The sequence below is a fragment of the Urocitellus parryii genome, chromosome 1, assembly GCF_045843805.1.
Source record: "Urocitellus parryii isolate mUroPar1 chromosome 1, mUroPar1.hap1, whole genome shotgun sequence".
NCBI classification, from domain to species: Eukaryota; Metazoa; Chordata; class Mammalia; order Rodentia; family Sciuridae; genus Urocitellus; species Urocitellus parryii.
The window spans coordinates 60,802,233-60,817,497 of NC_135531.1; the positions used below are offsets into that span (position 1 = coordinate 60,802,233).

The 15,265-nt window shown below is 39.5% G+C and overlaps 1 protein-coding gene across 1 annotated transcript in view; it reads right to left on the reverse strand.

Annotated features, from left to right (window-relative positions):
• Nucleotides 1–15,265, reverse strand: part of Mccc2 (methylcrotonyl-CoA carboxylase subunit 2) — an 86,446-nt gene that overhangs the window by 59,076 nt on the left and 12,105 nt on the right. Inside the window, exons 3-5 of the mRNA XM_026393235.2 lie at nucleotides 12,904–12,970; nucleotides 4,429–4,513; nucleotides 3,132–3,233 (exon numbers count right to left, since the gene is read on the reverse strand). Coding sequence (XP_026249020.2) covers nucleotides 3,132–3,233; nucleotides 4,429–4,513; nucleotides 12,904–12,970 — 254 coding nt within the window. The remainder of the gene's footprint in view (nucleotides 1–3,131; nucleotides 3,234–4,428; nucleotides 4,514–12,903; nucleotides 12,971–15,265) is intronic.

The following is a 15,265-nucleotide window of genomic DNA, read 5'->3' on the forward strand; positions in this document are numbered from 1 at the left end:
ATCACAGACAGGAGCTGGGGTTGTAGCTCACTGGTAGAGTGCTTGCCTAGCACGCGCAAGGCCCTGGGTTTGAACCTCAGCACCACATAAAAATAAATAAATAAAATAAAGGTATTGTGTACAACTTCAACTAAAAAAAATACTTAAAAATTAATAATTTTAGATTTTTAAGTACTATGAACATATAATAAAATAAGGCAATGTTGTTTAATTATTATAATAAGATATCACAAAACAAGGTAAAAGATGCAATCAAACATAGGGCTGGGGACATAGCTCAGTGGTAGAGCTCTTGCCTCAAATGCATGAGGCCCTGGATTCAGTCCCCAGTACCAGAAAAAAAATGATAAAACCAAAACATAAAAACACCAACCAAAAAAAAAAACACAAAGATGCAATCAAATATGGTAAATAATATAATAAAACAAGTTAATTGTGGTGGGGGCTATGATAAGATAAAATGGTTGAGGAATAAAAATAACAGCTGCCACCCATATGCACTAGTACTGTCCTAAGGCACATGAGATATCTCATCTTACAGAAACAGGCACAGAGAAATTGGACAACACTAGGCAACTAAAGTGTTATAATAAAAGACTGAGGTGAGAAAAGTAGGGAGGGATCATATCTGACATGGACTTTATAAGCCATAAGTCTTATAAAGTCCAGAAAGATGGGATGCTGTACAATTACTCTTTGACTAGTCACTATCTCAGGCAAGCAGTCCTTGAATGAAACTGACTTATAAATAAATCCCATATAAGTTTCCTCATTAAATGTCTTAGTATCTACTTCAGAAATTATAAAGGAACCTGTGATAATGAGAAATACATACTTTGGTGCTCCCCCACTCCATTCCTGCCACAGAACTCCTAAAACCCTTGCAATTTCTGGGTGCCAGGAACAACTTTTGCTGTTCCTAAGTGCCTTTCAATCACACCTGAGTTTATGCTAATGCTATGAACTATGATTTGGATGAGAGTTCCCCAAAGGTCCATGTGTTAAAGGCTTGGTCCCTGAGTGGTAGCACTATTGAGAGGTGATGGAGCCTTTGGGAGATAGGACCTTGTGGGAGGTCCTTATGTCACTGAGGGTGTACCCCAAAGGGTCTTGTGAAACCCTATCCATCCTCTCTCTTCCTGCTCCAATTCAAGATGTGAGCAGTTTGCTCTAGCACATGCTCCCCACCACTGCTATACATAGCCCTCATCAGAACTGAGCTGATGCAAATGCCATGCTTTGGAACCTCCAGAAATGTGAACCAAAATAAACCTGTCTTTAATTCATAAATAGCCTCTCTCTGATAATCTCATTGTAGTAACATGAAGCAGACTACTAAAGTTAGCATTTTTAGTGCACATGCATTTGACTACATAAGGTCAGATGTGGAATTTTCCATGGAAAATATCATATAAAATTACCTTTGAATTATGTGTATAAGGTGTGGTGTACATGAAACATAAGTGAATCTCACATTTAGGCTTGGTTCCCACCCAAAAAATATCTCATTATATATGCAAATATCCCAAAATCTGGAAAAAAAATCTGCAATCAGAAACACCTCTGTTCCCAAGCATTTCAGAAAGAGAACACTCAATCTTTAATAAAATATAAATACAGTCATGCACCATATAATAATGTCTCAGTTAACAACAGACCACATACACAATGGTGATCCTTTAGGATTACACTGTCTAGCAGCATCATAGAGCCATAGCTCTATGATGTTCACATAACGCATTTCTCAAATCATACCATAGTTTTTAAGCAACACATGACTGTATACACAAGGGGAACAAAATGGAAGAGCATGTTCTAAGGTATTGACAGTCATTACAACGAGAGATATGATAAAGGGCAATTATTCTACTTAATTATGTATTTCCATAACATAGGAATTTAGTTTAATTTTGCATTAAAAATGTCTCCATACTGGGTGAATATTAAGCAAAGAGCCATGGGGAAAACTTGGGAGTAAAAATCAAGGAAGAAGCAACAATGGTAAATGGCTATAGCTGCAGGCATGGATCATGGGGAGAAGATGGAGGAACACACCATAAAGCAACATCTGTGTCAAAGTCAAGTGTGCCAGGCTGAGTCAGACTGAGATCAAAACCATGTTACTCTCTAAGCCTGCATCCTCTGCACAATGGTGAGGACTATGATAGCATCCATGCTCACACAGCTGCCGTGAGGATGAAGACAGGCAATCACCACAATGCCTGGAATAATACCTACATGGTAAATAGGACCACATTCAGAAACATATACAAATAAATTTAACATTGAGGAATCTAGAGTCCCTGAGCCTACAGTGGTTCTCAAACTTAAGCACCCAAGAACTATTAAGCAACATATGTTGCAGGACTTGTTAAAATGCAGACTGCAGGGCCTCACCCCAAGCATTTCTGAATTAGTACTTCCAGGAAGTACTTCCAGGATGCCACCTGCGGGGACTTCCTCATTACCATATAACAGGAAGACTGGAGAATCTGCTTTTTTTCTAATAAGTTCCCAAGTGATGCTGATGCTGCCTGGGGACCAAACCTGAAAAACTATTCCTCTAACAAAATGGTTATCACCCCAGGTGAGCAAGAGATTGCCTAGGGAGCCTTTGAAACTACACGCCAATCCCACACATAGGAATGCTGATTCAGTGGGAGGCCTGAATTGGATCTCAGGAACTTTTGCTGGGGTTTTTTTCCCTTCAATTTTTGTTTCTAAAGCTCCACAAATTAATCTAGTGCAGGTCTGAGTAGGATTATCAGGTCCTAAATTATATAAATAGCACAAAGCTTGCATGCTAATATGCAAAGTGAGTGCTGGATGCCTGCATCTCATCAAAGTCCTCTTCTTCCTGGCTACCATTATTATTGTTGTTGTTGTTGTTGTTGTTGTTGTTGTTACCACCAGGGACTGAACCCAGGGGCGCTCAACAATTGAACCACATCCACATCCCTTATTATTTTTAACTTTGAGACAGGATCTTGTTAAGTTGCTTAGGGCCTTGTTAAGTTGCTAAGGCTGGCTTTGAACTCCTCCTGCCTCAGCCTCCCAAGATGCTGGGATTACAGGTATGTGCCACCGTGCCCAGCTGACCCTCATTACTAAGCTTTAGGTAGAATACTCACCCTGATACTCTTCCAATGCCTGTAATGATGCCACCTGCAGGGACTTCCTCATTACCATATAACTGGTAACCTGCAAACTGGGATAATTCCAGAAACGGAGACCTGAAAGGAAAAAGAACATTTTTTAATTAGTGTCTATATATATATAAACATATGTGTGTGTATGTAGTTATACATTTTTAAGAAGAGGAAAACTATTTTTTCAAATATGCATATTATACATAAAATCTATAAAAAGAGTTGGGCACAGTGAAACATGACTATAATTCCAGCTACTTCAAAGGCTAAGGCAGGAGGATCACAGTTCAAGGCCAGCCAGGGCAAATTAATTAGACTCTGTCTAAAAAATAAAAAGGGCTCGGAAAGTACCTTAGTGGTAGAATACCCCTGGGTTCAATCCCCAGTACATAGGAAAAAAAAAATTCTACAATAGCTCCCCATTTCTCTTAAAGTAAGAACCAAAACCTTTACAATGGCCTACAAGGCCCTCTTAACTCCAACCCCACTTCCTATTAGTCTCCCCTTCATTCCCTCAATGCCAAACACAATGATCTACTGGACATCAGCATACCTAGCATACATCCCACCTCTGGGCCTTAGCCCTGCTTGTTTCCTCTGCCTGCAACATTTGTCCCAGCTATTTATAGGGCTATCTCTTGTCCCTCCTTTAAATCTTTGCTCAAATGTCAACTTCTCAAAGAGGTCTACCCTAACCATCCCACTTAAAACTACAACTTGTCCATCATGGTCTCTCTCTTACTCTGGTCTATCTTTTCTTTTCCCCACAATACTTGTTACCTTCTAGCATAATGTGTAACTTAAAACATTTATTATTTATCTTCTGTCTCCCTCTGCCATAATATAAACTCCAGTAGGGCAAAACTCTTCATTTGTCTTGTTCATTGACGTATTATTAATGTCTAAAACAGTGCCTAACACACAGTAGACTCCCAATAAACCTTTGCTGTTTGAATTTTATAAGAATGAAAATTCAAGCCGGGCATGGTGGCACATGCCTGTAATCTCAGCGGCTTGGGAAGCTGAGGCAGGAGGATCGTGATTTCAAAGTCAGCCTCAGCAACTTGGTGAGGCCTTAAGCAACTCAGTGAGACCCTGTCACTAGATAAAATACAAAAAAAAAAAGGTCTAGGATGTGGCTCAGTGACTAAGTTTCCCTGAATTTAATCCCAGATACCAAAGCAAAAAAAAAAAAAATTCAAAATCACTTATTTATAACACCGTCTAATAAAGTACCACAGAACAGAGAACACTGTGTCAGCATTGGGTAGGTACCAACCCTGGGTCTATAAGCGTGTCGACTCTTTCTCTGGGTAACAGTTTTCCTCTTGCTGTGTGCAGTGCTCGGGCTTTCTCACTACCTCCTAGAATAAAAACATGATTAAATAGATCAGACCTATATAAGATCTCTAAATCAAATTAATGCCAGGAAAACATATAATGCTCAAGACAAAGCAAGGCACTCTTATTTGTTTTTTTAATATTTATTTTTTAGTTGTAGTTGGACACAATACCTTTATTTTATTTACTTATTTTTATGTGGTGCTGAGGATTGAACCCAACGTGCTAGGCAAGCGCTCTACCACTGAGCCACAACCCCAGCCCCCAGCCCCAAAGCAAGGCACTTTTAAAAAGTTCAATATATCTTGTGAGAAACAGCTAATTTTTCAGTTCAGTCACTCAACTTGCCAGCTACCAATTTTCTGAAGTAATTAAAGAAATAGGATTTTGTTTTGTTTTCAAATCAATCTATCTCTGATCCTAGAGTATATCTTTTACATGTTCTGAATTCACTAGTAATTATAAAAAGTTACTCAGTATTTTCTTTGCAACTCATTCATTGCAAAAACTGCCTCACTGCCACTCTGTTAAATATTTACCACATGTATCTAGCATTATACTAAGTCCTAGATAAAATATGAAAATTCCTGTCTTCGTTTGGATGAGGTAAAAGCATCATTGAGAAATTACTAGCCCAAAAGGCAAGTGAGGACTTATGTAAAAGTGACATTAGTGACCCACAATACTTTAAGTCTGCAAATGGGAGAACTGAACACCTTTACAGCAATTAGAAAATCCCCTTTGGTTAGTCTCTTGACTCAGAAATGGTCTTTGGTATTTCACAACATTACTTACATCTTAATAGACAAAATCACAGTAATTAAAGAGATGCTAGGGTAACCTGACCAGGCTACTTGAGGCCAAAGGGCCCCAACCTCACGTACCCCTCCTGGGCTGAGGCCTTAGTGTCTTGGGAGTATCTATGACCCGCTCTCTGTGAACCAAAGTATCAAGCAGTACCTTAAAATGTTCATTTTCTTTATTTAACATTTATTTTTTAGGTGTAGATGAACACGATGCCTTTATTTTATTTACTTATTTTTATGTGGTGCTGAGGATGGAACCCAGGGCCCCACCTGTGCTAGGCAAGCGCTCTACCGCTGAGCCACCACCCCAGCCCCTTAAAATGTTCGTTTTCATTGCTGCCCCCAAAATGGTCTCAATATAGTCTCTGTATAATGCAAAACTCAACTATTTAAGAAAGCCATTTCTTTGTTTGCTTGGGTAAGAAAATAAGTTTCTATCTATTTCAAACAGGCTTCCAAATACAACCTTTTTTCCAAACAAGGACTCTTTGCTGTACCTAAAAGGATTTTTTTTTTTTCCTGAAGAGGTACATGGCATATTTTTAAGACCAAATCTGTCTTCAGGTTACCAAGAAAATTACATCATACATCTAATCTTCTTTTAAAATGAAATAATCCTGGGAAGGAAAGACTTAGTGCCGTCCCCAACCAGCAAGGGCAGCTAAACTAAGGGTCACTCGAGTGAATTTCCTAAGGTATCAAATAAAACACAGACACACAATTTACCTTTAATTCAAGCCCCGGGACCACTCCTCTGCCCTTGGCCTCAAGCTCCACAAATGGGAGATAGAGGAATGTAATGAGAGGCTGGTGGGAGAGAGCAAGCTCCTTTGGGAGTGGACTTTTATTGGGGGACTCTGATTCTTTAGAAATTTCCATTCAATAGAGATCAAGAGGGGCAAGGTTACAAGGACAGGTAAGGTAACTCGACCCCTAGGGATGTAGGAAGGCATGCCCAGCATGAAGACACATTTGGTGACTTTCAAGATTGGGGGGTGGGGGGCCATTGTCTACAGAATCACTTTGATGTGGCTAGATCATGGGAAGTGACCCACAGAGCCTCACCAATCAGGAAAGGAAAATGCTGGTCACATGTCCTCCCACAACTTAGTTACAAAATATTGTGATTAAGTCAAATGGCTTTTCTCTTTTCTCCCAAGCACTGGTCAAGACCTTAAGGGATCATATTTAGGGGTCAGGGAGAAGAGGACAAAAGAGGCCTCAAGACACTGAGGCCTCACCACGGGATGGGTACATGAAGTTGGAGCACTTGGGCCTTCCAAAAGGCAAAGGGGGGAAAAAAAAAGAAAGAAAAGGCAGAGGAAATTCTGCAGAATATGGACACATTTAATATCTTGATTGTAGTTATGGTTCCCTGAGTAAACATACATGTCAAAATGGCTTTAAATTGCATACTCTAATGTAGTACTGTAGCAATTCTACTTCAATGAAGTGTTTAAAAATAAATATTTAAAGAAAAACAAACTCAGACACTGCAAGGAAACCAGGTTAGGGTAAGAAGCAGTGACATAAGAGCCCTTTCAGGGCCTAGCAAGAGAGGGAATGGAAGGCAGATTTGGGTGACAAAAAGATGCTAAAATATGCTTTAAAAAAAAAAAAGTACTTAAGCCAATATCATTTTCTTAATTCTGCCTAGAATTTGACCTTTTAATTTGGAGCAACTGGTGAATTTTGGTTTCATTAGGAAGAACCAAATCTTGGGTTAATCTTGATACAGACTTACAGAGCACAGAATGAAGCCCCTCTGCATTTTAACAAGCATAGTAAACTGGGTTTGGTGGCACACACTATAATCCCAGCAGCTTGAGAGGCTGAAGCTGGAGGATCACAAGTTTGAGGCCAGCCTCAGCAAGAACCTGTCTCAAAATAAAAAATATAAAAGGGGGTGGGGATGTGGCCAGGTTCAATTCCCAGTGACAAAATTAATTAATTAAAATAAACAGGCATAGTATATTTGGACCACCGGACTGCACAACACAGGACCTCAGTTTTCCAAAGATTCTTTTTTAAACATTTTGTGTAAATTATCTCCATTCCCATAGACTTGGTGCCAGAAAACATGCTTTCATTAACCTCTCATTTAGATCAAACTCCCACTGCATGTAATTTACTGTTTTGCATTGATTCTCAGATAGGTAATCTGCTCGCATTTTAACATCCCTGAGATCAGAAAGCATTTTACAATTTACAGCATCTTTCTATTGCTGTCTGACAAGGGGCAGTCATGACCTAGCTGTCTGCCTTTGCATGCACTAATGTCTAACTGTTGTCACTTTAACTGTACTACACACACTGCTGGAACTCCACGAGTGGAATTTAACTTCCATTTTTAATCATCTTCAAAAAATTATGCAAGTCTTATCCTAAGATCATTAAAGGCCCCCTCTCCACTTCAACCATTAAGACCATTTGTGTTTTTCTACAGTCATAAAGTTATGAGCTAGTGTAAAAACAAAGCACTTCTGATTTTATCAAAACACTTACTTCAATTAACTTGAATTAAGAAAAACGCTTAGTTCTGGCTATTCTGAATAACACCACAGGGGTAATCCTTTTCCCACCTACAGAAATGACTAAGTTACTCTTCAAGCGTCCTACACATTCCAACAAGGATGAAGGGGGAGATCAAAGAAGAGCCCTGAGAAACCTGAAACAAAGGCAGAGGTGAGAAAACAATAATGAACAAAAAAGAGGGCAAGAGTCAGCTATTTTGTCAACTTTATCTATCACAAGTTTTCTCTATTGAAAAACGTCAAGTGTTATTTATGAAACAACCTGAAACACCTGCTCCTTTATCCTGCCTGAAAACTATTTAGGAAATTGCATGAATTAAAAAATCAGGATGGGGCTGGGGATGTGGCTCAAGCGGTAGCGCGCTCGCCTGGCATGCGTGCGGCCCGGGTTCAATCCTCAGCACCACATACCAACAAAGATGTTGTGTTCGCCGAGAACTAAAAAATAAATATTAAAAATTATCTCTCTCTCTCTCCCCCCCCCTCTCTCACTCTCTCTTTAAAAAAAGAAAAAAAAAGAAAAAATCAGGATGACTACAGAAACAGGAAGGAAAGGAAAATGAGCAACATTCCCTAACTCTCGATCAATACCATCATTGCTAAACTAGCCTACGACCATTCACAGAACAAAATTAGAGAAGAAAATGCCCAGAGCAAGGTGCAAGAAATCCCTTTAAACAACAAAACATACAAACACATACACACACGTTTTTCTGTTTAGGTTATTTTGAAACTGCCCAGATGTCTATCAAAAACGTATGTTTGGGCTGGGGTTATAACTCGGTAGATAGAGCACTCACCTCGCATGTGTAAGGCACTGGGTTTGATCCTCAGCACCACATAAAAATAAAATAAAGTACTGTATCCACCTACTATAAAATTTTTTTTTAAAAAAAATGTATGTTTAAGGTGTGCATGATGGTGCACGCCTGAAATCCCAGCAGCTCAGGAGGCTGAGGCAGGAGATCAGCAAAAGTGAGGTGCTAAGGCAACTCTGTGTCTCTAAAAAATACAGGGCTGGAGATGTGGCTCATGGTGGAGTGCCCCTGAAATCAATCCCTGATACGCACCTCCCCTCAAAAAAATGTATGTTTAGAAATACACTGAAGCCAGGCACAGTGGTGCATGCCTGTAATTGCAGCGGCTTGGGAGGCTGAGGCAGGAGTATCACGAGTTCAAAGCCAGCCTCAGAAACTTAGCAAGGACCTAAGCAATTTATCAAGACCCTGTCTCAAAACTTTAAAAGCAAAAAATTTAAAAAGGGGTCAGGGTGTGGCTCAGTGGTTAAGTGCCCCTGGGTTCAATCTCTGGTACTTCCCCCTCTCCCCCAAAAAAGTATGTTTAGAGCAGGGGATGTAGCACAGTGGCAGAGTAGTCCCCTAGCAAACCTAGGCTCTGGGCTCAAACCCCAGTACCATTAAAAAAAAAAAAAAGGTTTGGAAGGATTATTTATGGGTGAATAGAGGCATCTTTTCAATGCCTCTTTTCAAGTTTCTATGAGCATATATTATTTTAAAATGTGTGTGTGCACATATGACAAATATCCATCTGAATAGTTCAATTCTAGGTAAAACTGTGAAGTCCTAAGTCATCCTTTCTCCTGTCTCCCTATGTCACCTCTCCAGAGGGTCCTGCTCAGCCTTCAGGCAACCAGCCTTCACCTAGGCACATCAGTACCCATAGTCCTCAGCAGGAACTAAATGATGTCTGACCCCTCCCTGATTCAACCCCCCAATCTTAATGTTCCAGGGCAATACTCATTCATCAAATCAAACTGGATAATGATTGGAACTATGGAATAACCACTCCCAACAAAACATGTTTTTATTTCAGCTAGAGTTTTGGCTTTTTTCCTGGAAACAAAGCCTTAATCTAAATGGCTTCAAGAGTATAAATTCCACTATGAATCAGCCTCCTTATATCAAAGAAAACATTCGGCATTTGGTTTTTTGGGACTGGCTAATTTCACTTAGCATTATCTTCTCTAACTCCATCCATTTACCTGCAAATGCTATGATTTTATTCTCTTTTATTGCTGAGTAATATTCCATTGTGTATATATGCTACATTTTTAATCCATTCATCTATTGAAGGGATAGGGAGCAGAAGCATGGGAGGAATAGACAAACTCTAGATAGGGCAGAGGAGTTGGAGGGAAAGGGAAGGGGCATGGGGTAATTAATGATGGTGGAATGTGATGATCATTACTATCCAAAGTACATGTATGGGGGCTGGGGATGTGGCTCAAGCGGTATCGCGCTTGCATGGCATGCCTGTGGCCCGGGTTCGATCCTCAGCACCACATACAAAGATGTTGTGTCCACCAATAACTAGAAAATAAATATTAAAAATTCTAAAAAAAAAAAAAACAAAGTACATGTATGAAGACACAAATTGGTGTGAATATGCTATGTATACAACCAGAGATATGAAAAATTGTGCTCTAAATATGTAATAAGAATCATAATGCATTCTACTGTCACATATAAATTTTTAAAATTTACATAAAAAATATGAATTCCAGTCATCCTTCAGAAAAGCATACATAAAATATAGGATATTTTGCCCCTCAAATCATACCCCAAATGACAAAATCTGTATCATTCTTTAATACCATTTTCCCCACACTAGGGCAGGGATTCAAGAACTACCTGATCAAAAAGAATGACAAATGTCAGCTACCCCATTTTGTAAGTAACCCTCCATTTATTTGCACACACCTAGATAGGGTAGCCTAGGCCAGTATAACTGAAAATCACTGCCTCTGCCTGTTTTTCTTTCTCCCTTTTCCTACCACCAGCATGAGGTTCCAGGAGTTATCTGCCCAGTCTCCTAAAGCCCTACATGACATAGGTCCTGATGGCATAGTTACAAATTCCCCTGACACAGTGATTGGGCCACAGGGTAAACATGTGACCCAAAGTGGGCCAATCAGAACTTCCCAAACTGGTGATGAAAGGATAGCTATCACCTCCTCAGTCTGAACTATATGGATGTAATCCTACCAGCAACCTAGCTCCCCACCTCATGGAGAAGCCTGGAGAGAGAGGATCCACACCATACACAGATTTTGAAATAAGAAGTGGTAAAGTCTTGGAGATTCTGGAGCCCCTGATCTAGTCAATACTGCCTTCCCCTTGGGTACAAGAAACAATAAATGGTGCTTTCCACCTTAAACACTTTTTTTTGTTTTTTTTTCTTTCTTTTTTTCTTTTCTTTTTTTTTTTTTCACCTTAAACACTTTTGATTTGGATTTCTGTGACTTGAAATCAAAAATACTGGACACAGGTCATTTTTAATATTCTTTTTTAAAAAACTGTGCTCAGCAACTTAGCAAGACCCTAAGCACATAGCAAGGCCCTGTCTCAAAATTAAAAATTAAAAAAAAAATAGCTGGAGATATAGTTCAGTGGTTAAGTGAATCTGGGTTAAATCTCCAGTACCAAAAAAAAAAAAAAAAAAAAAGTGTGTGTGTATAATAAAGGACAAAAACACTGAGTTTATTTCTTCCGTAATGTACAAAACAAATAACCAAATTCAGATGGTCTCTCTATTCACCCACCATTAATCAATTACCTTGCATCCATAAAATCCTCAGACAAAAAATATAAATATTATTATTTTCATTTCCCTAATTATTTCTGTAGGGGGAGTCTGTCCTCTAAATTTGGTAAATCATACCTAAGAATACAACAGTACTCGTAAGTCAAAAGTAAAACGGTTCTCTATCTGTAAGATACTGGGGAAAATTTTTTTAATGAAGAATATAAAAATAATATAGCAGCTCCTAAATTAGGCACCGGTCATATATTAAGAATTTATTTTGGGCTGGGGATGTGGCTCAAGTGGTAGCGCGCTCGCCTGGCATGCGTGCGACCCAGGTTCGATCCTCAGCACCACATACCAACAAAGATGTTGTGTCTGCCGAGAACTAAAAAATAAATATTAAAAATTTTCTCTCTCTCTCTCTCTCTCTCCTCTCTCACTCTCTCTTTAAAAAAAAAAAAAAGAATTTATTTTGAGCTGGATGCGGTGGGTGGCACACACCAGTAGCTCAGGAGGCTGAGGCACAGGATCTTAAGTTCAAAGCCAGCCTCGTAGCAACTTAGCAAGGCCCTAAGCAACTCAGTGAGACCCTGTCTCTAAACAAAAATATAAAAAAGGGCTAGGATGTAGCTCAGTGGTTAAGCCCGCAGGGTTCATCCCCAGTACAAAAAAAAAAAAAAAAAAGAGAGAGAGAGATAATTTATTTTGAAAATCTCCTATAGTTTTAAGTTACATGGCTTTCTAAACTAAAAATATCATATAGACCCATAACAGTACAACAGAATCATCAATCATCATACGTGTAGTATGTTCCTCTCCATGATGCAATTACTTCCAAGCAAAAGAATTCCTTTTATGTAAAATTAAGAAACAGAGGAGCTAGGGTTGTGGCTCAGTGATAGCGTGCTTGCCTAGCATGCGTGAGGCATGCTCAGTACCACATACAAATAAATAAAATAAAGGTTCACCAACAACTAAAAAATATATATATATATATATATATATATTTTTTTTTTTTTTTTTTTTTTTAAAGAAAGAAACAGGGATGTGAGCCAGGTGTGGTGGAACCCATCTGTAATCCCAACAACTCAGGAGGCTGAGGGAGGAAGATCACAAGTTCAAAACCAGTCTCAACAACTTAGCAAGACCATGTCTCAAAAAAAAAAAAAAAAAAAAAAAGGCTGGATGTGGCTCACTGGTTAAGTGCCCCTGGATTCAATCCCTGGTACCAAAATAAATAAATAAAGTATATGGGAGGAAGTGTTAGGTTAGGTGCAAATACTGTACTATTTTATAAAAGGGATTCAAGCAGCCACAGATTTTTGGTATCTTCTGGGGTTCTGGAACCAAACTCCTACAGATACCAAAGGTTGACTATTTACAGGAAAAAATAAAACATCTGAATACCAAAAACAAAATGCATAATTTTAAGAGTCAAAGGCTTAATGCTACTAGTTTTTCCTAAAAGCAATAGTGTAAAAGGACATCTTAATTTAAAGCATAAACTGAAGAGTAAGTGCTATTTACCTAGTCTTATATACTGGGCTCGTTCATGGAGTTGATCCACTAGTGCTTTCATCTGCTCATAGTTCTCCTAAAAGAGAAACAGAGGAGGAGGGCAGGAACATTAGAAAACAACTGTTTACCAAAATAAGGGTTAACACATCAACCTGTCCCACCTCTGTGTGAACTCCACTAGGGGCCACCCACCCCCGCAATTTGGTCTCCACTTGAGTCATCCCATGGAAAAGATTAATTGCTGCCCATTTCTGTTCAGCTCTTCTTCATGGCCACCACCCTGCAGGGCCATCTCTCTAAACCTTCTCTTCTGAAGCCTAACTCATCTTTCTCAATTCTAACCCTACTGCTAGTTACTCCTACTCATTTGAATGTCCTTCTTCCTTAAATATCTACTGAAATTAACTGATTTTTGTTTTTCTGTTTTTAAGAAATATAAAGGAACATAAGCTTCCTCCCTTCCCCATCCAACTGGGTACTGAACCCAGGGGCTCTCTACTACTGAACTATATCCTCGGCCTCTTTTTTTGAGACCTTGTTTCACTAAATTGCCTAGGCTGGCCTTGAATTTGTGATCCCATGTCAGTCTCCCAAGTTGCTAGGAATATAGACATGTACCACAGCCAGCACCCAGTTTATTTCCTGTTTTCAGGGGCTGTGAGAGTTCCTGAGGTCATAGTTTCTTCTACAATCTCTTGTATTGCAAAATCCAGTAAATAAAAAAAGCAAAGCAGCATGAAGTTAGGGAAAAGACCCTGTGCCTGGATAGGAAGGTCCCAGATCCTGACCTCTGTGAGCCTAGTGCACTACTTCCCATCTAATGCCACCTAGCCCCACATCGTAGGGAAAAGAGCCTGCTGGAAATCCAGCTCAAAGAGATGCCTAGAACAATGTTCCCCTCTCTTGACTCTACCATGAATTTACCAGGGAACTTTAAAAAAATAATGATTCCTGGTCCTATCTTCAGTCTGAGGTCCCTGGCTGCAGGTGTAGCCTAGGCAATAGGAACTTTAAAAGCTCCTCAGGTGATTCTAACCTATGACAAAGAGAAACAGGGGCCTAAAATCTCCACTTCTGAGGGCCCACTCGGGGCAAACAGAACCTACCAAAGATGAGGAGGTGGTAAGAGACAAAGATGCCTTCTTTCTGCAGGAACTTTTCCAGATTGCAATGGTTATTTGTTGATAGCAACAAAAGGCAGGGGAAGTCAAGAACTCCTATTATTATTACACCCAGGAGATGAGATCACTTTTCACATATAGCAAACACAGAAACTCAGTTTATGAACTGCCTCTGAAATAAAGCTCCAGTGCCAGGACATGTCTGTTCAGTGAGTCACCAAGAGGTGGCATTATAGCAGTGTGAATGTCACTTGATTTGCATGAAAAAACTAGGAGCTGTTTTTCAGAACCTCTGAAACAAGTCTCCTAGGTAGAAACTATTCCTTGTAAGCAAGGGCTGTGTCCTGAACGTGGACATCTGAGAGTGCCCTAACAGAAGGACAAGACAGTGTTTAAGGATTTCCTCATGTAACATAAACCAAAGTGGCAGAGAAGGGCTCTGTGAAACAGCAGCCACCTCCATGTCGTTCACCAAGTGACCTCTTTGGGACTTTCGGCCTAACCCTGGGCTACAGCCACCTTGCCATGGTTCAAGAACAGGTGCGGACTCTGACCTATTCTGATTGATATAATGTTTCTAATTAGAAAGGAAAGTAGATTCTTTTTCACTGCCTAGGAAACCAATATTGTTTGGGTTTGTTTTGTGCTTACAGGTCCTCCTCTTGTCATTCATTGCTACACTGATTCCAGTATTAAAAACCCAACTAGTTAAGTGTCTAAATGTTTGGGGCTGGGGATGCAGCTCAATGGTAGAGTGCACTATAAAGAAAAAGGGGAGATTATATTAGATATATATATATCTCATATCTAAGTGTTTCCAAAACCTTGAATCTTAAGGATCCTAAACTAAAAGTGTGGATTCGGTGGAGGGGGGACGGCCACGACTATATTTGCTCCAGTTCAGTCCTGCTTGCTCAACAATTCAACAATACTAGCAAAGGACTAAACAGTGTTGCATTAGGGCAAATTACAGAATCAAGGGCATCACCGACAGTTTCAGCTCCCCTGGGATTTGTTGTTATTGTCATGAACTTTCTTTATGGAAATCTTCAGAAATATATAAAAGTAAAACAACTAGTATAATGAACCAAATGTACCCAAATGTACTTCAATGATTATCCCAATATGGCCAAAGTTGTTTTCTTCATGCCCCACCCTGAAATATTTTGAAGAAAATTCTAGACATAACACTTCATTTATAAGCATTTCTGTATCTCCAAAAGATAAGGACCATCATCACATATCAATCT